At 33.7% G+C, this 23,842-nt stretch overlaps 1 protein-coding gene across 2 annotated transcripts; it reads right to left on the bottom strand.

Annotated features, from left to right (window-relative positions):
* Window positions 1-9,732: 9,732 nt before the first annotated feature.
* Window positions 9,733-20,319, bottom strand: LOC133525866 (sulfotransferase 1A1-like). Of its 2 annotated transcripts, XM_061862272.1 has the most exons (9): window positions 19,471-20,319; window positions 18,858-18,934; window positions 18,467-18,549; window positions 16,281-16,406; window positions 15,875-15,974; window positions 15,202-15,482; window positions 15,001-15,095; window positions 14,542-14,722; window positions 9,733-13,116 (listed from the first exon to the last, which is right to left on the bottom strand). In XM_061862272.1, the coding sequence occupies exons 2-9, from the start codon at window positions 18,905-18,907 to the stop codon at window positions 12,992-12,994; spliced, it is 1,041 nt and encodes a 346-aa protein (XP_061718256.1). In that variant the 5' UTR covers window positions 18,908-18,934; window positions 19,471-20,319; the 3' UTR covers window positions 9,733-12,991. The 2 variants fall into 2 exon arrangements, with proteins under 2 accessions (XP_061718256.1, XP_061718255.1); XM_061862271.1 differs by having other exon boundaries at window positions 18,858-20,319.
* Window positions 20,320-23,842: the final 3,523 nt, after the last annotated feature.

Here is a 23,842-nt window from a genome sequence, read left to right as displayed (position 1 = left end):
TAGTAAGGGGGCATTCATAAATTTACTAAGAAAACAGCGGTAGGTAAGAGCGGTGGACCAAATCACAAACTTTAGTTTAGTTTGGAATCCTCTCGCAGCACTCTAATATCTGGGATTTCAATTAGCATTAATTGAAATTTACTGTAAAAATTTGGCTGTTCAAAACATTAACTTGGCTTACGCCTAGCTTATGCTTAGGGATGCTGCGATCAGAACTAAATAAAATATACCCAAGGTCAATCAATGTTATCTTGTTTGGAAACATTCTCATGGCCCATCACTAAAAGAACAGTATTTTGAAATTCAATTTATGTCCTTCGTAACCTTCGTTGCGTCGGGCCAGATGATTTGTTGACCCAGTTGGAACACTTTGATTCCGCCGGTTATTTTATTTTCTTTTGCCTCAATAAAGGAAAATAAAATATTTGGCTGTGTTTTTCTTATATTGAACGATATTTTGTAAATATCAGTCTCGTTGAAGCTCTATTTGGCTGTTTTTGTGTATCGTTTCATCTTAATTCTTACCTAATACACCTACCTATGTGCAATTACTAAAGATCGAGTGATTAAACCTTAACACATGTAACTACAACATGTGATCTGTTTGTACAGAAACGATTCTGTTGGAACAGACAAAAATAAATGACAAAAAACTAGTACACACGAACATCGTTGATAATGTAATCTCTACAAAACTGCAGCTACTTAGTGACTACAACAATAATTATTATTTCTACATTCACAAAGTGAACAAACATTTTAATTCTGTATGTAAAAAAAGACCCATAAAACACATTGTTTGCATAAGATGAAAATTCAAAAGAAACTTATTTACTGGTTTTAATTAATTTCATCCCGTTTCACGTGCTTAGCATTAATTTGATTATTTCCCGGCCGTAGCGCCGTACATAATTCTTGCTAATTATCAACATTATTCGTGTATTCAAGTATTCATTTACAACTTGAACATTCGGCCAAATTTAAATTATAATATAGGTGTTAACTGAATAACATGCTAATAGAACCAAGGATTCCTTCGATCGTTTTTACATTTACAGTGTACCTACTTAAGTTTAACACGCATTTTTATTTGAGCGATTGTATAAGTTCCGGATGGGGCCTGTAAAACGAGCAAATAATTAAAATATTTAATGTAGGTACTTACTCCTCAAAAGATGACACTTTTGATCAATAACTTTTAAAAATGATTAAGTCCCTAAATTTCCTATTTTTCATAAAAATTAAAAATTATCTTCAATGTAAATGACGTTGCTTGTCACGCTTTGAACATAACTAGATTCGCGATACATTGCGTCTTGAAGTTTACTAAAAATCAAAACACAAGTTTTTTTTTAAATCGCTGAACAAATGTTGATCAGTTTGAGGAAGGGCCTACAGGTTTATTTTTTGCTTGTGTTATAGACTCCACCTGGTATACCTAATCTACTCGTAACAGATAAATTGGTAATACTGCTATCTCGCTTCGCTTCGCTAAATGGCAGGAGAGAAACGTAATGTTAAATTAGCTATAATCTATATAACAACAGCCTTTACAATTTTTTTACACAACATTTAATATTATTTAAATATTGTTAGTACTAAAAACGTCCATGAGGCGTATTCTGATTGTAATAACAGGTTATGGATATGATCTTAGCGTCAAAAGTAACGTTATTGGCATGTTTACTGTATAAATATGTCACTTATCACCCTGACAGAATACCTCGTCAGAGCTTACTTATTTTTATGACTTTTTTAGTCAAGATTTCATTTGTAGCTTGTATCCATTTTCCGGGTTTTCTTAGAAAAATATCATTATATTTAACCTCATAACCTAAATTGGCGAGGTTAGCGGCAAATCCAATAGAGTACATGACGGGAATCGAAATGTTGAAGAAGATAAGTAAGTACTTTCATCTTGTTATCGGCCCTAAGTAATTTATATTTATTGACTTTCAGCCCGATTCGAATTTCAAGATACGTCAATTTTCTAAAGATACGATATGGATTGGATATAATGGATATGTCAGTGTCAAAAGTGACGTTTTTGTTTGAAGAAATGTCCATGGAGATATAAATCTTATAAGTCGTATCTCAAGATTGACTGAGTTTGACGTATCTTAAGATTCGTATGGCCACATTTATACCACTGTTTGGTATGTGAACTGAAGCAGTATTAATATTTGAATATTTTTTTTATTGCGATGTTGAACTTCGCAAAGAAAACATGTATATTTAACAACGACATTACTGTCACGAATGTAAAATTAAGTATTGGAAAAGCTTGAAGCGCAAATGTTTTGTTTAATGTGCTAATCAACTGTTTTTGTGTTTTGTATAAGTTAAATAAAACTATATTGGGACCGTGCGAAGTGCATGGTGGGGTAAGTAAAGCGATCCCAGCGCATAAGGTGGTAAAAATTTGAACTAACTGCGGATAGCTTCTTTAACATTACGTACAATTATATGGCTCGAAATGAAACTTTGATTTACGATTACTCCTGAAATATTCATTTAAATTGAATGGTGTAAGGGACCATTGTAATCTGTATGAAATGCTTAATATAACTAACGTATTTATTTTGATAATTGTTAATAATGTATCCATGTAAATAGCTTTGCAAATGCCACATATTACGTGATCTTTTTCTAGAAGTTAAGAATGGATATAGTAAGTTATCCTTAAAAGATAGATATTTAACATCGCGGACTTTTTTGTAGACCTATGAATGAGAAACAACCCCACCATACATTGTGTTGTTATAGCTCAAACGGATTAGGCAGCGTTTTCGATTAAAGCTCCTAGCCAGCGTGATTTTTTCCGACAACATCGTTATATTTCAAACAATTTACACAAAACCTTAACAATTTATATACTTAAGCCTTCCTCAAGAATCACTCTATTGATAGATGAAAGTCGTATGAAAATCCGTTCAGTAGTTTTTAGTTTTGGAGTAGTTTTATAAGATGTAGTGAATTGACGTTTTCCCCTAGACTTGCGGACACTAGGTTGCGTGACAGTCGTGCACGCTCCCAATAGCACTTAATATTCGGGTTAAAGATATTTTATTTATCTCAAAAGAAATATTACATTTCACTTAATGAGATAAGTTGATACATACAAAAAAATATATAGGGAGCGTTAATAGTGATGTAAATTACATATTGTTTTTATTTCTAGTAGGGAATAGTAATAACAAAATGAATACAATATCACCGCTGACATAAACTACCTAACAGGTAATAATTTCTTGCGATGTTTTATTCCAAAGTGCGCGATTCTAAAACATGTGGCGGGTAAGCATAGTTTCCTTTGTTACCAAACTTAATATTAGATAGCTAGAATACTTTAAAAGAAAAACAATTGATTAGTGATAGAGGCAGACAACAGGCGGTCTATTATTTTTATTCTTGGTACTCTTTTATTAAATACAGTTTTTCTCTCCAATATTATAATTAAAATGGTTCTAATAATAATATACATTTATGGCGTTATTCATAAACGCGCTACTGGCCTGAATTAGCTATGAATCGTTTGTCTTTATCTGTCATTTTGACTTACATATTTGTAAGAAAGAGATTAAACATAATTTAACTAAATCAGCAGTGGCAGCATGGTTCCAATTTTATCGCTTGTCACTATGCCCGTCACGTTCGCACTTACATAGTTGTTAGAACGTGACAGGCATGGTGACAAATGATAAAGAGCCCACGATCTTAGCCCTACAGCAGTGGCAGCATCCATTTTTATCACTTGTCACTATGCCCGTCACTTTCTCGCGAAAGTGATGCATGACATGACAGGTGATAAAAATGTATCCATAATACCGCTGCAGGCCCGTAAAGTTTTGAGAATTCGCTGTGTGCAACTGTCACGCAACCTAGCGTCCGCAAGTCTAGGGGAAAACGTCAATTCACTACATCTTATAAAACTACTCCAAAACTAAAAACTATTCTCTATTCTCGTTTGACGTCCAAATGAATGGTTGTCTCGTCGCGAACGAAACTGTATTTATTTATTTTAAATTTTATTGCACAAATAAAAAAAAGTACAAATGGTGGACTTGAAGCAATAAGGCATTCTGTACCAGTCAACCATTGGGCTAAACAGAAATAGTTTGTTTGGTACAGGATTCTAGAGAGTGGATATTAGAATACCTAGACAAAACCCGAGACTACTCTGATAATATACTTTCACAATTGTTCGTATTTAATATAACTACATATATACAAATTCAATACAACAACATAATAGATATATATAATACTGTATGTTCCTAGTGTGAGATATCATGTAGACATTTAAGTCGCGAATGTTTTGAAATATGTGAGGAGTGTGAGGACGCTTGCTTTTGAATTTCCAACAGTTATTAAATATTATAAATAGGGCCCGTACTTTTCATGCCGTTGACGCAAAAATGACGTAATTTAACAATCAGGCAGTTTTTTTACAACACTACAAATTTAGATAATTACTTATTGACGGGTATCAAAATAAATAATTGTTACGTGAATAAAAGCTTGTTACACTGTTTAAAAAAATGTATTATTTAATAAATTAAATATCTATTGTTTATTAGTGATAATAAGATGAAAGTCAGTTAGACGTTTCTGTACTGATTGTCAAGTATATGTATCAGTTACTTAAGGAGGTTGACAAATGATTAATTATTACGAAAATACTAATTGGAATCGCGTGACGTTATTTTTCTGTCAACGGCATGAAATGTACGGGCCCTGATTATAAACGAATCGACCCTCGCTGTTGTCATACCTGCCACTTTTCAAAAGATTTGACCCGAAGCTCCCGCAGTCTGAAGCCACTTTATTCGAAACATCCGATTAAACATTTAACGCTGAGCTTTCGGGAAACCTTCGCGGCTCATATAGGCCTGTATTCACGATTCTTGCTTACTATACTATTCCCACCAACCAGATGGAGGCGAGAGTCACCTCACTAGATACAACGGAATTGTTTTCCAACATCCTACAGTGGCATAACTAATAGAAAATAAATTACTATAGTTTGAAGACTGAGTCTATTTTAGGATTTATTATTTATTTAGATGAACAATAACAGCTTCTTATTTAAGACTTATTAAGGTTTTGATGAGAGTTAAATTACTACTTTTCTAACTTTACATTTTTACAAACCACTTCTAAGAGCGGTTCAGACTAGCGTTTTATACGAGCGTACGCGTACGACAGTGTAAGCTCGTATAGACCAAATGTTGGGAATAGTACCACCGACACGACTGTAACGGTAAACGCGCTAGTTTGAAACCGCCCTAAAATTCTAAAAATAAAGAGCTAAAATGCACCTATTTTTTGCCTTAATTATTCAAATCAATACTACAAATAGGTATTGTAAGTGTAGCAAATTTCAACCCAAGACAATTTATTTTACAAAATTATGGATTGTAATGTCCTATTTTTTACTGGATTTATAAACGTTTGATTCGCAAGCAATTGAAACTACGCCTCAAGCTTTTCCCGAGGAATTTCGTCACTGTCATACAAGATGCTAAGCAATATGAAGACTGGCGCTTATTGGAGCGTAGGGTAAAGGCACCTATTACCGTGGTAGTTAAGGAACTTTTCAAAAGAGATCCAAAAATTAAGGGTATCAATGCTGTCTAACAGCCAGGAATATTTTTTTTTCATCAGAGCATTTAATGAACTTTCCGTTTCACACGTTTTTGGATTCATTTTGGGTTATTATATGTATTAAAATATTTTTTGAAGCCAAAATGACCAAATCTTCTATTACCGTGGCAAGGGACAGGCTGTGATTCTATTATCGCGAATTGAGCTTTCATTACCGAGGGTACAATTGGCATGATTTTTCTGCACTCGTTAACAGAAACCAAACTCAAAATTCGAAACCTAATACCGAGGGTTAAAACAATAATAACGACGTGGGTTCTGTATATTATTTTTGTGTCATTAAGTTTAATAATGACACAAAAATAAAAATAAAACTATAGGAGTATGTTTAAAAATAAGAGATATATTCGAAGAGATTATAATTACACTTCGGCACAATCAAATACTATTAAATAGTTAACTTACCAAGTACCCACGAGTACCTGTATAACAAGTTATAAGTTGAATGTTTTACATGTAAAACAACAAAAATTATTGTTAATAAAGTTTTACTAAGGACATATATGACAAATAGGCCTGCCTGTTTTTAAATAAAGTAATTTTTAAATGCTATAAAGATTGATAAGAGTTTGTCTTACTGACATAATTAGCTGCACAAAAAAAACAAGTAAGTAACATTTTCTCATAAGGCACAGCGTAAATTATAGTCGAAATTTTATAAGCTGGACGTTTACCACCTGAGTGAAAGTTTACCACAGTGAAATGGTAAACGTCCACCTAATAAAATTTCGACTATATATAAAAACATGAAATTATTTAATTCTAATATTTTTGATAAGGTAATTAAGTTAAATAAAGTCTCTCACATATTATGTGTTATAATTTACCCGTTTATAACTAACAAATCACAGTACTTTTCTTATTGCTGATTCTTATAGCTAAAAAAATCATGTCTGAGATTTTGGACTACTGTATAAATAAAATTATATAAAAAAAATCTAATCGGAATTGTCCGGCAGTTGGGTACCCTTCCTTGTCTGTCAGAGTAATAACTGAATCAGAAAACAGAAGAATTTAAATCTGATAATGATAACTGAAGTCTAAATTTTATCAACGAAATCTGTACTTGCGGTACCCTAAATGCGATATTTCAATACAATACCAAATAGTCACTCGGTAATAGATAACTCTTTAAGAGCCTATTACCGACCCATTCGATATTTCTCTGGGTCGGTAATAGATTTCTATACATTCTATTACCGAGGGTAATATGATCATACCATCGGTAATAGGCTTAATTTGGAGTTTAATTAAACCTGATTCCGACCCATAAAAAGAATAAAACACAGATGTTTTTTCAAATCAAATCAAACACGTATATTACAAGCTTCTTGTAAAGACAAAATCACATAACTGGCAAGTAAATTTTAGGTTTTAACTCAAAATAAAAAAAAGTTGACAGATTAAGGGTTCCCATAGAAACAAGGAAATCGGTGCTGAAGTTTTTGTTAAAAATTAAGGGTTAGTTGAATACTTTCAATACCACGGAAATAGCTCTTTAATAGCGTGAATAGATCAAGATTGGAATAAATAAAAAAAATTATAAAATTGATAATTTGTACCAAAACTAAAGAGTAAATAACAAAACTACCACTTTTTCTATTACCGTGGCATACCACGGAATTACTTACCACAGAAGTAATTGGCGCCTATCACCGCTGTATTTTATTTTCAATTTTAAACGTATTTTCCGGTCAAAAACTAAGTTAAAAGTAATTCAAAATCGTGTAGAAACCAATACACAACCTCTTAAAAGACATTGCACTAGTTTATTTGCCATAACTATTACGTAAAACACTAAGTAAGATTGGAGTGCACTTACCTGTGGTGTCACGCGTCTGTATGGAACAACCGGTTCTTGCGCCGCCGTCGCACAAACTGACGAATTGCGAGTTTTTTGTTACACTCACACAAATGCACACTAATGGGCACGATAGACCAATGAATGAGCTTGTTTTGTGTATGCTTTATTTCTTAGAGAATAGATCTGTTTGCTTGCAAAATGCGTATTTGTAAACACCGCGGTGTTAGACGTCGATTTTGATACCCGCGTTAATAGCCGCCGTTACCCTATCAGGGAGCTTAGCCAACGTGCCAATCGTTAACGTTACCTACAGTTGCGTTTCGTTCGCTTACGGTTCGGTAAACGATTGACACGTTGGCTGCTCACCCAGTATTCTAAGTACAAAAAAGTAAGTTACATAAGAAGTGAATAAAACGAGGATTAATAATTAGTTGAAAATGTGTCATAAAAGCTGCAATTAATGGTTACGCTGCTTTTTTGATTTATAGTTTTGTAGTTATCTGTTTTCACTAGGACTATTCAACAGTAAAATATTCTCTATTTAATTGCAATGTTTACTTTTTTTATGTCAGCTAAAATCGGTCATATATCGCCCGATTCGAAGAATGATTAAGACACGTTTAAGATCTTGGAAAGATCGATAGCTAAACGACATGTCAAAATTGACGTTCTATCTACGATATTTCTAGCGTCAATGTGACATTAGTTGCCCGAATCGAGCTGCTTCTGTCAATTATACGACATAAAAACGATATCTAAATGAGAAATTATCTAAACCAGAACTTATCGTTATCGTATTTCATTCTTCGAATCGGGCCGTTAGTAACTATATAAAATAATAGATTGTATGTACCTACCTTCATAAAGTAGGTATAAACTATAATCATCAAACCGCGACAAGTAATCATTTTTCAAGGGTCACTACCAGGCCAGACCGGTCATCACCTCTGGTCCTAAAAAAGTCTTCCAGTAAATAGATACCTACTTGAAGCCTTTCTTGTTTTCCAAACATGCGAGTTAGTTTTGCCTTTTTTTCCAATAATAAGTATCATTTAACAGGTTTCGGCTCATTGTCAGTTAAAGGCACACGGCAATCATAGCCCGCGTAGCCAACGTGCCTATCGTTCACGCTCCGTGGCGAACGAAACGTAACTGTCACAGTCGCACTAACATGGGAGAGTGATAGAGACAGATGACTACGCTACGCTACGGAGCGTTAACGATTGTAACGTTGGCTAGAACTGGATTTTTAGTATACCATAATTCCTAGTCGTCATGTGAGTTTTAACATTTAGTTACAAAATTAGGTATGTATCAGCCTTTTAATTTGAACACTAAAAGAGTCTTGAACTAAATAGATTATTGAAGCCTCTCTGGTTTTCCAAAAATGCGTGTTGTGAAATTTGCCATTTTTTCCAATACTACCATTTAACAGGTTTCTGCTCAGTTAAAGGCAATTGGATTTTTTTCGCAGTAAAAATAAACTCCAGCAGTTATCGGAAGCGAAATAAATGAATGTAAAAAATAATTGAGTCCTTTGTAGCGCAAATTAAAGCAATAAAAAGCCTGTCAAGAGCTTTGTACTCGTGTTGCGGGTCTCGTCAATACGTTGAATAATGAACAATGTTGAAATATTTTAAACGTCAAATATACTTATAGTTAACATTTTATTGTTGTTTTTCTTGCGCGCTTTAAGGTGCCGTATGTTTGGAGAGCGGAGTTTTTGAAAATCCGTACCGCTTTTTTTGATCACAATACGGTTATAAACTGAAATAAATGTCATATACTAAGAAAAAGTGACCAAGGCCTCCAGTGCCCCAGGCACCTGCCGCATTAGCAGTAGAGGACGCTGGTTCGACTCCAGCCTGGGGCACTGGATTCCTTGGTTACTTTTTCTTAGTATATGACATTTATTTCAGTTTATAATTTATATAGTAGTGTTTCTACTTGAAATAAAAACAAATTAAAAATATTATAAAAATAAGTTAATTTGTTCTAATACTTCTAATAGTACACAATACGGTTACCAAAAATTAAATTAGAATACAATCTTGAAGATTTTCTCTAGGGACTTCATCGATTCGAATTCTGAGTTTTTTGACTTTCACTCGAACATAGGTCAATATCGCTCTTTAATTTTTTTTTTACAATTTCTGCTTCTAAAAATGAGCCATTTTATTTAACTCAACGATAACTTTTTTGTCAAAATTTACAGCAAATTACCTAAGATTCAATACAACTTCGGTCAAGACCATGTCGGACCATGGCCCATGGCACTGAGCATGCTCAGTGTAGGGTTTCGTAGTTACCATTATATCAGAACAGGTCAAAACGGGGCCTTAGCAAACGAAGGTGGATAATACTTTTACTAGAGTCCGTCTAAGCTAACTGCATCGATTTGAACAGAAAAAGTGAGGAGTCTCATCACTTTTCATAAACGTCATAATTTCATAGAAATGAGATATGAATGATGACATGGCCATATTTTGTCATTTCAAATTCCAAGCACAGTTGACTTGGTTCGACGCTATGAGACTGAAAAATAAGTTGTGAAAACAGTTGGCTGCCGAAACTACCTAAGTATGTGGATAATTGCCCCGTTATTCATAAACGTGTACTAAAGTTACGATGCCGCTAATCATCGTTTGTCCCTTTCCATCATACCAACACGTCGGAAAGGGACAAACGATGATTACTGGCGTCGTAACTTTAGTACATGTTTATGAATGTGAGGGTTAGTGTCTAGAATAAATATATTCATTCAGAACTAGATTAATTTTATTTCATTTATTAACCAATTTAGATTTACAGGTAAACCAAACACGCAAGTTATGGGATACAGACATACTTAAAACTAATAAGACTAAGCTTATCACTAAATTTAATTAATATTAACAGTTGTGGGTAGTGGGTGTAGATATTGACTCTAGGTAGCGGGCTGCTGTGGCTAGGAATTTCAGTTGCTCTGTGAGAATATGTCAAGGGTGGGATAAAGTAAAATAACGTCATTATTAGTATGGTTGAGTGCAACATATAGAGGAGGAGGAGGAGGAGGAGGAGGTGTTGGCTAAGGCTAAGACACACTTTGGGTCGCTGCGCCAGAGGAGTAAGTAAGTAGTATATAGAGGACTAGTGACTAATGTCACTGTGCTGGTATTGAGAATTACGAACAGAGGTGTAATGCGAGGCTGGGGTGTAGATCTAACAAATGGTGATGGTACCTTAAAATAAGCATATTCGGGTTTTGAAGATTTCGGGGTTGGTTTATGATCAAATGGAGTTCAAAAGAAGTTGGAAAAAATGTACACAAATATGACATATTTTGTTAGTATTTTACATATAACCTAACATTTTTATTAAAGATATTTCCAATGATATAATTAATTATCAACATATTTTGTAACTTAAAATTGATATAAATAATCAATTTAAGTATATAAACTGTTGATAAAATCACATTTGGCCTTAAAAAAGTGCTAGATTACGATGTAACGAAGGTAAATTTAAATTTGTTCGTTTACATTATTAGAAAATTCTGTTGAACTCCACTTTATTTTACTTGTAGCTTTCAAGATTATACTCACACAGATTAACGCGGCCACTTAAATAAAAGTTCGTAAAAATAGAACTGGATTTTGTTTTCTAAATACCATACCAAAAACAGTTCAACGGCGAACGTGTAGTTTTATACCGAATAGGTTACAATACGAAAAGGAAATAAATGTATTCCGCTTGGAAATTCGAACCGTGCACTTTAGTTTGTCAATGTGAAACAGTGGAAAAAACGAAACCCTGCTGGTTTCGTCTAGATAAAAAAAAAAATTAGCAACGAGTTCTATCCAATTGAATTCAATACACCAGTAGGTAAGTTTAAATTTCATACGAGCCAGGTGAAACGTCCCAGAGTTCGACTAATGTCCAATGGATTATTATGGATGTCTCTTTTCTCCCTTCTATTGCTAATGATGTAAGTTTAAAATGACATGTAATGGGTCAGTGACGAGCACTCCGACATTTACCATAATAGGTGATTTAAAATAAGTCTTATTATTAAATACTAACCTTTAAGTAGGTATTAATGTATTCAATTTAGTACATTCTTCATATCCGTAATCTTAAATTAATTACAACCATAAAAATACTTTTTACAAATACAATACTTCAAAAAATTGGTTTTAAATTAACACGTTATTTAGTTCTGGGTTCATTGTTAATAATTTCACACACTTAATTGGTCCGTAAAAACAAAAATTGAGAAAAAAACAACCATGTTTTATTACAAGTTATATTATTAGACGTCTTTCCCATTACGGAACAATGGTGTTCAACATTTGGGAGGCGAACGCGGAGCCGAAGCCAACACGTAGAAGACTTTTTGACACTTTAAGGAAATGTACACCAAGCGGATGCTGCCCTTGCCCGTGTCATGGGCTCATGGGACGCACGCAATATAAGTATTATTACTTGTCGGGCTACTTAATTTTTCAAAACAATTTCGTGCAGAGTAAATATAGAACAACAACCTGCTCAAATGAAAAAGAAAGCGATAATATTTTATTTCCACTCGTCATTATGAAAGAAGCTACAATTTGCTAAAGAGTTTTCTATTAAGATAAACGAAAGGAAGCGTTGCAATTTATTAGATTCCTTCTTCTCTTTATAACAAAAATAATAACCGCAGTTAAATTATTTCTTAGTCTAAGAAATGGTATAAAGGACTTCTTGCTTTACCTGTGTGTGTGTATGTGTGTTGTGTGTGTGTTGTGTGTTATGTGTGTTATGTTATGTTATGTTGTTATGTTACATTATATAATATATACATGATGATATTGCACATAGTTTCCTAGGTACAAAAGGGTTCACTTCAATAATTAAATTTAAAGAAAAGTTATTTGACATAGACAACCATTTTTTTTGTTATTTTTATCTCCTCCAATATTTTTTTTGGTTGATGTGTTTCTTAACGTGAAAAATAAATGGAATTAAAAAAAAATCATATTTCTTCCTCGTGTAAATGGTCCCTTATTTAAACGACGTCAATGCTAAATTGGCATAGTGGATGGTCTCGATAATTGACTTCGAACGTGTAAACATCATTTATGGTAACGAAGAGTTGTATGTGAATTGGTCAATATTTATTTAAAATGAATTGTGTAGCACTTGTGTATTATGAATCACAATGTAATCTTAACACATATTGGTCATATATTTCTAACATTGGGAATGAGATAATATTTTAGTATGCTAGTTGCAGCTTATTCAATTAGTGACCAGTTAAAAAACATAAGCCCTTATAAATTATAGTGTTATAATATAACTAGTTATCGGCACGGACCGCCGGATTCCGAACAAACTTAATATGGACATTAATGGTGATGACTGAAATATAGCGATTTTGTTCGAAAAAGTAATTCGATAGAGTGTTATTTTAAATAATATTTTTTTAAAGTTTTTGAATAAGAATTTTACTAGGAAACCCGTGGTGTGTCACCGTCCGTGCCGATCACTAGTTATACCTTTCTAAACGTCACAGCTGGTCATTGTCGGGAAGAACAGGTCGGTGCCATTGAGGCCATCGCATAGCCAGAGCTGCGCCTGTACTATCATCTCATCGTCGAAGTGCTCGTGCCAGTCGCCTGCCACACCTGAAAATTACTCGTTTTAGTAATGTTCACTTGCCAAAGTAGTTGTAATCATGGGCATCCTTGCAAGACCCATCGTACTCGTATTGTTTTCTTAAACGCGGTATTGTGCACGCACGCTAAGCAGATATTTAGGGATAACCTTTGATGAGTCCATAGTAAAGGAGAGCACCATGTGGGTATCATTTACTCTCTCATAGATTATGTAGTGTACATTTTACCAAAAACATACGGCCCGGTTCGAAGAATGATTAAGACACGTTTAAGATATTGGAAATATCTTTAAAAAATCGATAACTAAACGGCATGTCGAAAATGACGTTTATTTCGATTCCGCTGTGATCCCAATATTATCTAAACCAGTGCGACTAAGATGGTCGGCTCTTTATCATTTGTCACCATGCCTGTCACGTTCGAAAGTGACGGGCATAGCGACAAGCGATAAATATAAAACCATGCTGCCATCGCAGCAGCGGTATCATGGTCGCATTTTTATCACCTGTCATGTCATGCGTCACTTTCGCGCTTACTTGTTAGAACGTGACAGGCATGGTTACAAATGATAAAGAGCCGACCATATTGGCCCTACTGAACTTATCGTTATCTTATCTTTATCATATGTCATTCTTCGAATTGGGCCGATAGTGATTTTTAATTGGAATTATGAATGAAAAACATTTATTTCGAGTAACTATGGACTCATACAAATATAAAAAAAAGAAAAGCAAAAAAAGAAAGAGAAAGTTATAAAAGAATTTTTGTAAATCAGCAATTCCAGTAAACTCGTAATATAATTTCTCTGGAGTATCCCATAAAATTACTGGAACAATTTCACTTTTGTGTAATAACGTGTTACCTCTACAAACTTGTTCTACCCTACATTTTAAACTGCCTGTACCTAGAGTAAACACCGGTTTTGGTAGACGTTTCGGCGATGCCCTCGGCTCTACTATTTACAACATAGTAACAAGTCGACTAAGTTCAATAATTAATAGCTCTGTAATAAATGCCAAAAAACTCTCTTCACTAACATACAATGAAACGGAGGCTCTGCTTGTAAAATTAGTATAAGAAATTTAGTGCAAAAATAACCACATCATTCTGTATTTCTCCTTTACATATTATGTAGATTAAGGCATGGCACAATATGGTAAACTGGTCTCCCGCGATACAGGCCTGGCCTAGTGCGGGGTCCTCTGCAATGTCTGTAAACGCACTGCTATGCGCGTTACTATTAATACTTACCGTTATCTTTGTGTAACTTTTCTTTTTATATGTGCAATAAAGAAACTTTTATCTTATCTTTATAAGTAAAATAATATGTCCCATTTTAGTGAAGAAAGTACTCAGTGGAAATCAGAACCCTCACATTCTTCTTAATACGTTTCTATGTAACGAAATTAAGCATTTATTTGTACAAGTAGGTACCTTTCCGTACGAAGCCTTGTTTTTCGAGATCCTCCACGCCCTTGTTCAACCAGTCGGGGTTAACGGATGTATTCTTCCTGAAGTTCTTGATATTTAAGTGCTCGCAAAGTATCTTGTTTTGTTCATTGGTGATGTCTTTGTCGAAAAATTTTGCGACGCGATCAACTGCAGCTGGCAAGTCCTGAAACAAATTAAAAAAATATTTTCCACTTGTAACTTAATATATATTTATATCTTGTGGAAATAGAATTCACAAAGCAGGGTACCGGTCCACATTTTTACAGAAATGTCACAAACACAATTGTATTTTTTTCTTTTAAAGTCTTTTAGCGTGGTGTTTGGTTTTTGAACAATTATAAATAATATAGTAGACTTAATGTGACCGTCAGTAACTTAGGTAAGCTTACTTAATAGTTTAATTTAATATTTCGTAATACAATTAACCTAATTGGTACCTACCTTTATCAATTCTTCGTAAAACATAAACAGCATATTCGGATTATGACGCTGTGCCCAGGCTTCTTTTATGTGCGGCAAAAACGGACAGTGTACAACTTGGAAAATAAAACAAAAACATATACTTAAGTACAATAATATAGGTATAAATCTTAAAAGGCAAATAATAAAATTGCTTAAAATAAATACGCATACAAAACATACCTAAATCACGCGTGAACATGTTCCAAAAAGTTTTAAAGTCTCCTGAATATTCACGCTTAACAATTTTCTTATAATGGTAGTAGGACACAGCTACGTCTCTCGGGTCTCGGGCTACATATACTAGTTTAGCAGTGTCCAGCAGATTTCCAGGAAGAAGAGAAAAGGGCAGATGAGTCTTGATAAAACGTCGTGAAGGCGAGTTCACCATCATGTCAAAAGTTGGCATGTGTCGCGCATATTCCTGATTTTTTTCAACAGTGGAGTTATGATTTCGTGGATGCCTAAATCAAAAGTGCTTATCATAAACTATATTGTGGTAATTACTTACTAATATACATATTTGGGTACATAAAACATTAAACACATAAAGTTGCCATAGTCGGTAAAGAAAAATATAGGATAGTTTTACAGTCGTTATATTAAGCTAAATTATTTTGAAATGAATTATAGAAAAAGAAAAGTAACTCATTTATTCGGTCAACATTGAATGTTGTTCTTCCTTGTAAAATTAAATGGAAAAAGTCAATACAAATCCAGACAGTTTAATAAAAGCATCAAAGATTTTAGCAAAAAAAATATAAAGGCTTCTTAATTACTTAGGTAGATCTTCAGTATATTAGATACAGCCTTATGCCTAAACATTAGCATCATTATTTTATGTTGAAATACTTACTCCAGGAAATAATATCTCTCTGTTAACTCTATCTTCATGGCAGTTTCGTAGTCAAAATTGTTATTTATCAACCAGACTAATTCTTGCATCAAAGTGGTTCCTAGAAAACATGTTTTAATATATTTATTTACTACGAGTATAGATGAATATTGAATAATGTCCAAAAATATGTACGTATATACTTGTAAAAAATAAAAAATGTACTGGTAAAAAAATAAAAAATAATTTAGAAGTAATAGCAAAAAAATTAAAAGGTTAAAGTGAATACTCAAAGAATGCAATAAATGATTAGGTACTAAATTTTTTTTTTATCCTCAATTATTAATAATATGATTAAAAGTAGGCGGGAATGGCGGGATTAAAAAAATATTTTGCTTTTGTTTTTTCTTACTACTAAGTAGAATACCTGAACGAGGAAAAGTGGCGACCCAGACATCATCAGGCCGCACTTTAACATTCTTGAAATCATCGATGTCATCCTTGTAATTTCGAGGTTTAAGATAAGCACCGTCGCCAAAAAGTGCCAAATCTCCTGCAGTGGTTGAAACCAAAAGTAGTCAATAAATGAAAGAGAACAACAACACAAACACACAAGCACATGAAGAAAAATGATGAATGAAGAAATGAAATAAAAAGAGCTTGGGCGAAAAGCCACGAGGACCTGATAAATTTTATTATTTCTGACTATAACAGTAAGTAAGTAAAAATTACTTTATTGTGCATCATACAGTTAAAAATACACAGAAAATGAAATACAGTTAAAAGCTAGGTAATAATAGGCGCTCTTATCGCTAAGAAGCGATCTCTTCCAGATAACCTTTGGGTAGCAAGAAACTATGAACTTACAACATTGAACGGGTAGTACTGATATACATATAATTCAACAATCTGAAGACGTATAATACTTTAATATAAGATATACCTACATACTAATATAATAAATACATACATATATAATGAAATCATAAATAAAGGCAAGTAAAGGCAGTGAAAGGTAATGAGTTTTTAAAAGATTTTTGAAAATGCGAAGGAATTAAGCACATTTAATGTCTAATGGCAAAGCATTCCACATCCGAACCGCACGAAAAGTAAAAGATTTGTTATAAAATGTTGATGAAGAAGATGGTGAAGCAAGGAGATGTTTCTCCGCACACTGGACAGAAGAAAGATAGTTGAAACGCTTTTTAAGATATAGAGGGGTAGTGGGGTTGAAATGAATATTATAAAAAAGTAGAAGAATATGAGAGTTACGGCGATGGCGAATAGAGAGCCACTTGAGCAGGGTACGAAATTTAGAGACATGATCATATTCACGTAAGCCAAATATGAACCTTGTGTAGACGTTTTGAAGGCGCTCAAGTTTATTTAGCTGGTCCTCTGTAAGCTCAAATAGCAAATATTGGCATAATCCAATATAGGGAGAAGAAGAAATTGAGCAAGCGCCATTCTGGTAGCGAGCGGCAAGAAGTTACAAAGCCTGCGAAGTGACCCCAGAGAAACACCTTCCTACCGATCTCACTTATTTGTGATAGGTGCACAAGACATTGTGTGATCTAATATGACTCTAAGATTGTTTACCTGGCTCGATAACGGAACCGGGACACCATCAAACACTATGAAAGGTAAGTTAGAAAAGTCTATCCGAGAAATGATTTAGTGCCGCGTTTGCTCCAACTGGAAATGTGTTCCAAGTCCCGATTTATGGAGCCGATACTCTGTGGCAGATCATTCATTAGGCATTGAGAGTAAATTTGGAGGTCGTCGGCATAGAGGTGGTAAGAAGAAGAAATATTAGTAGTAATAGTAACTCCATAAAGATGGAAAATAAAAGAGGAGTCAACACACCGGCGCCGGACGCCGGCCAGGGTGCTGCTCCAATAAGAAATGGAAGAGTCCACCATTACTCGCTGCCGTCGACATTTCAAATAACTACGGAACCAGCCAATTGACACGGGAGATATGTTAATATCACGCATTAAACTAAGTAAAACATCGAAATCAACAGTGTTAAATGCATTGCTGAATTCTAACAGCGTCAGTACGGTGAGCTTACGGTTATCCATACCGGCACGAATATCATCGGTAATTTTTACTAAAGCTGTAACCGTACTGTGTCCGGAGCGGTATGTCGGAGCCAGACAATTTTTTGGCAATTTCTAGTATCGCCGAATTTAAAAAGAAGCCATTGCCGTAGCTTGACTTGATAAGATACAACTAGGTGAATCAACTTATTCTTGTCACTCACGCCATGATACGGTCGCCTTGGTCGTCATTAAAACCCTGGTTTTATACTATTTCATATAACCAAACATACATTTTTATGGCAGATCCTTTTCGTAATAGGTCATTTATTTAGCCTATTAAATAGTAGACCGTTATTAGAAATTTCTTCTTACTATGCTCCTATTGTCACCTAGCTCATTTTGTTATCATTCGCGCGGGCATGTTGCTCGTATTTGTTCGTACATACGCGGGAGCAGGACATACGATGGGTGAATCAAAATGACATCATTTTTTATATTCCTTCCTTCCTTCCTTGTGATAACTGAGGCGTATAGTAATAATACTCATAATGATATGCCACATACCTACCTATAAATAGTTTCATAATCAGCTCCTTAGACACAGGATCCAGTTCTCGAAATTTCACCTTGTCGGTCGTCGTAGCTCTGACACTATAATAAATATTGCCCTATTAGGAAACGAATAATGTGAAACGAGTATTTGGAAATCATAATAAAATTATGAATTGGTCAAATGAGTAAAATAAGGTATGGGTATGATGCTTATTGGCGGTATAGCATTATGGGTAAGTCAACTTGTTGCGTTGCGTGAGTTACTGTTCAAAGCTTCAAACTTCTTGTTTGCCTGATATATTATCATTAGTGCTATAAGAAATTGGCTTCATCTATGTAGAATTTAGGTTTAATACAAATAAATTGCGTTTTTTAAAATCCTTTTGTAAATAGTCGTAGGTACTTACCTTATGTTACTTATGTATAATACGAAAACATACACTAAGAACTGTCTCATATTGACGCACCGAATATTTTGTTATACCTGTGACAGAATAACAATATCTGGTCAAAATATATTATTAAGCAACGTATAATTTAAAAAAGGAAGGGAGAACGGCAATGACCCCCATTCGGGCTCATGGCTTGTCGAGCAGGCCTCTATCGCCAAATATATAAAGTATCAACGCTGTGAGTGTGACCGCATATGGCGCAGAACGGGTTTTAGATTAATTTTAGGTTAGTTTTCTTTGTGTATAAGCCATGTGTGAAAAACTTGATTGTAGATATCCATAATTATATTATGTGAATATGTAACCTCTAGTATCTATTTGATTTGATACATAAAAATACTATATATTATGTTAAATAATATATGCATTGTTTGACCCCGGAGTAAATGAGGGAAAGTTTGAGATAATAAAAAAACAAATAGAAAAATAATAACCTACATTACATAATACAGGATCATTACAGGATAGATTATATTAAAAACACACACTACTCAAATGAAGAGAGAGATAAAAACATCGTGCTGTATAAATAGTATCTTTATATGGTACTTATAAAATATAAACTTACTGCAGGAATCCAGCTCAATACATCGAATTAAAGGCGGGCTACAATTATGGTGAGGATATTATTTAACCGCGGAACTTCAAATTGCACCTAGTTATACATTATATTCTAACATAACCATCCGCTGAGTACCTGACTTGAGTTGAGATACACTGACAGTGACAGAGGTCAGAGATGTTCGGTGTTAAAAACATAAATGACTAAACTCCGTGTTTCTATCTAAGCTACTAGAAGTGGTTGTCGTTGCGTATAACTAGCGACCAATCTCCGTAGCTTAGTGCGTATGGTCATTTTATAATTAAATAACTAGTTATAACTAAAGTGAACAAAAATAATTCGGTGGAAATGGTAAAAGTAGGTTTGCGGTATGTGGTTCAGCATTTGGTCGTAGACTGTGCAAATTACTGTTATTATTAGAGCAAAAATTATGAGTATTAAATAATGTAACAGCTCGTTTTTTTTATTTACTCGAGGTAACTGTGTATCAAGTTTCCCAATCGTTTATAAGCCACAGGTGAGAGAAGGGCAACAGATGATTCAAACCAAAAATTGGAATGAAATTGACATTCAATGAAACCAATCATAGCAGACAGGCTTCAAGTATCACGTTTCCTGTGTGGTTTCAATTTTATTTTTAACCTATATGTACATTTTTAAATTAGGAGTAAATAGACGTTCTTAATCGGATTGAGTAATTTTACTTCTTAATCGATTTAGAGAGTATAATTTTGATGAATTTTGAGGGCATATCCTTTCAAACATAATGGTAGTTTATGTGACTGCTACATAATGAAAGGCATTAAGATACGAGTATGGGTTTATGAAACGAACGAAGTGAGTTTATAAGAGGATCACACATATTCTAAGCTCTCTATAATATATTCAGGAACCGCATTTTACGGACGGCGTTGGGGCATCGTTGCTCTCTCGCGGAACTCGCGGATATGAGGTAGCGTTTCTGAAATATCTTTGTCATTCGTTATAAATGAAATTTTTTGCTATAGTTAGTTTATAAACAGCAGAAAAAACTAATTTAAACTTACAAACTAATTAAAAGATCTGAACGTCAAATGGCGGTAAATGAAGACTTTTTCACGAATGTCACGCATCCGCAGTTTTTATTATTTACAGTCAAACTATTAGAATATGCGGCCGACTGCCATATCGTTCGATATGGATTCGATTTTTTCAGTTCAGTTCGATAGATATCAAGTAAAATGCGAGATTTGTCAAAATTGTTTGTAATTGACACTACATTTCGAATAAAACGTCATATCGACTGATATTAGGATAAATGTCAAATTAAAATGCTTTGTTTCTCAGAGATATTCTAAATTAGTAAAGTAATTAAACAATCCGTTATCGATACTTGAAGATGCCACCACAGATACAGGCATTCTTAATATAGGCCGTTAGCTTATCGTTATTACGATATAGATGTAGACAAAATATTGTGTGCAACATTATTGGTTCCACTGACCGTGGTGATTTGTTGGGCTTTTAAGATTTTAAGCAGATCGGCCCATCTTTTTCCAGTTTTAATGACGGGATCCATGAGAAACTAATAAGATTTCTCAGTTATTACTGGCTAAGGTATATATAGTGATTTTAATATTTTCATCAACTAATTAAATATGTGCATTAAAAAAGTACTATTTGGTGAAGTGGAACTGCTAATGAAGACAAAAATGGATATTTTCTTTGTTGAGGTTGCTATATAAATACATACCAATAATGAAATTTGGCGTTATAGTCGGATAGGCGTATAGATCATTATTTTTATAGTCTGCTCGTAAATTACTTTATATATAATTAGAAGGAAACCGTATAAAATGACTTTATACGTTTTCTATTTTTAACCCGAGATAAATATTAATTGGTTAACGAAATATGTATTAGTACATTGTGTAACGAGGGGGGAAGTGAAATATTGGAAACGAGAGTCTATAGATTCGAGACAGGCTGAAGTAAATTAATAACTCGAGTTTGCAATAAGAATATTGCACTTCATTCTCCAAAACATCTTAACCATTCTAGTATTCCATAATGTTTAATAGTTATTATAAAATAATTATTTATAAAATAATCGAGTCCAGCGCGGATAAATCTCCACCACTCCATATATTTTTAAAACCCCCTTAATGACTATCATTGTTTTTTCAACCTTAAAAAAAGACAAGTGTTATTAATTTACTGAATTACCTTTGTGTGACAGCATTTTGTTTTAGAAAAAAAACACTTTGAAAAATTTTAATTTCGAGGAAAACATTTATTCTGGAATACTTATACTGGAAAAGGTACTACGCACATATTATGGACAGATCAAATATGGCTTTATCGTAATCCATTGGAAATGGAATACTGAATAGGTACCTACTGCGGCAGGCTGCGTTTAATTGCTTCTGATTTTCATCGATATTATATAATGGAAAAACAATAAGGGGGCCTCTTATTTTATAACTTTTATTAAAGATATAGTTTATTATCCAAGTAGGCATATGCTTGCCTGAATCAGGCAATTGACCAATTTTGAGACAGCTCGCCTTGTCTATTATACTTATTTTCATAGTATAATGTCATATGGTATTCTGGTTTGGGGCAAAGCAGCTGAGATACAGACTACATTTGTCTAGGTGACACAAAGATGTAATGTTTTGAAAAGATGTGTCCCGCCCAGTTTTTTGTCGGTCTACATTGGGATACCCTCCTCCAATTGAGGAGGGATTTAAATCTTCTCGGGTCAGAGCTGTAGGATTAGAGCCGGTGTAGCTTTATTTGATGTTCATAAGTGCATTGTAATATTACAATTACAATTGCCTGATTCTCCTCACAGCGTAAGCGGCCGAACTTAATTTGTTTGCTAGCGTTCTTATATGAGGACTCCATTGTAGATTTTTGTCCAATAATAAACCAAGAAACAGTGCTTATCTACCATCTCTAAGCATTCATTACGAGTATTCAAAAGTATCTTAGGCTCGACTGGTTTAACATTCTGCAAGGAAAATCTAATACATTTGGTTTTCATAACATTAAGAAGCAAATTGTTAATAGTAAACCAGTTAAGTACAACAACGAGTGTGCTGTTTAATTACACTGTAATCGGTAGATTTCCGCTCAACTTTAAGTAGTAACTCAAGTAGTGATGTACATATCATCAGCAAAAATAAAAATTTCACAAAGGTTTTCTAGCTATTATAATATTATAACTTCTTTCGCTATGCAATATGCATAAGCATGTGTCAAATTAGCACAGCTACATTAGTTGCAAATAACATATATTATGAAAATACCATTTGGAGCCTGGGATACCATTTAATTTCAGAATTTTATTGAAAAGCAAGCACGCTTATTCCTAGTATTGCAACTTCAATTTAATAAAATGTATAAAACAAAGAAAAATAAAGTCCTTTGATGATTAAGACGTTTTATACAAACAAACCAATAGAAAAATGCTGTTTCAATTCACGAAATAAAATCATTCTTTACACAAAGTTAATGAAATAAACGATTGTATTCAAAGATGTCGGTTTTTATCGTTTTATTTCATTTAACTGAGAATTTATATGTTGGTCATTATTACTGAACGCCCTTTAAGGATGTGTGTTAGGGCATGTTTATACTTGCTCGATAAATAATAAATAACATGAAAAATCTTACGGGTTAGAATTCAATGTGTAAGCGTTCTCGTATATTAAACAAACAATTTATTTTTCTCATCACCTACTCTGAAAAGGGCTATTTCTTCCCTGCTAGATGGGATCAAAGTGGCATTTTTCTATTCTATAATATTTTATTAACACAGTGAAATATGAAAATACTTAGTATGCACATAATCTATTACAACTTTTTTATAATCGATTACATACATCCTTTTTTTTTAGCTTAAATAATATTTTGAAAAAATAATTTTCTCAAAAATGATGTAGAAAGATGTATGTGTCAAATGGTAGCAAAAATATTTTCACCTTGGGCGTTAACACTTCCCACACAACCACACTACGCTCAGGCTTCAATGTATGGCCACGCCGTAAATATGTCATTTTGCTCCCTTGTGATACAATCTGTTATTATATGTGGATGTATATATAGCCTTTGACGTGCGAGTAAATAACTACCCGTACATAATAAATATTATTGTACCTAAACACTAAAATATAGTTATGTTGATTAACTTGAAAACATCCGGATTCCATGAAATGTTCAAAGGGTCTGTAATAAGTTAATAACGAGAAACCCTTGCATGAAGAGAGTTAATCAAAGGGCTGAAATGAAAGGCAACTAGAAGAATATTGTATTTATCAAACCCCGCGCAAAAATACACTATAGCTAACTACCTATATTTTTACCAGTGCGCTTTCATCCGAGATTTCAGTAT

Source organism: Cydia pomonella, chromosome 15 (assembly GCF_033807575.1).
Source record: "Cydia pomonella isolate Wapato2018A chromosome 15, ilCydPomo1, whole genome shotgun sequence".
Classification (NCBI taxonomy): domain Eukaryota; kingdom Metazoa; phylum Arthropoda; class Insecta; order Lepidoptera; family Tortricidae; genus Cydia; species Cydia pomonella.
The sequence above is the reverse complement of the archived record's forward strand: the minus strand, read 5'-3'. Positions and strand labels throughout refer to the sequence as shown.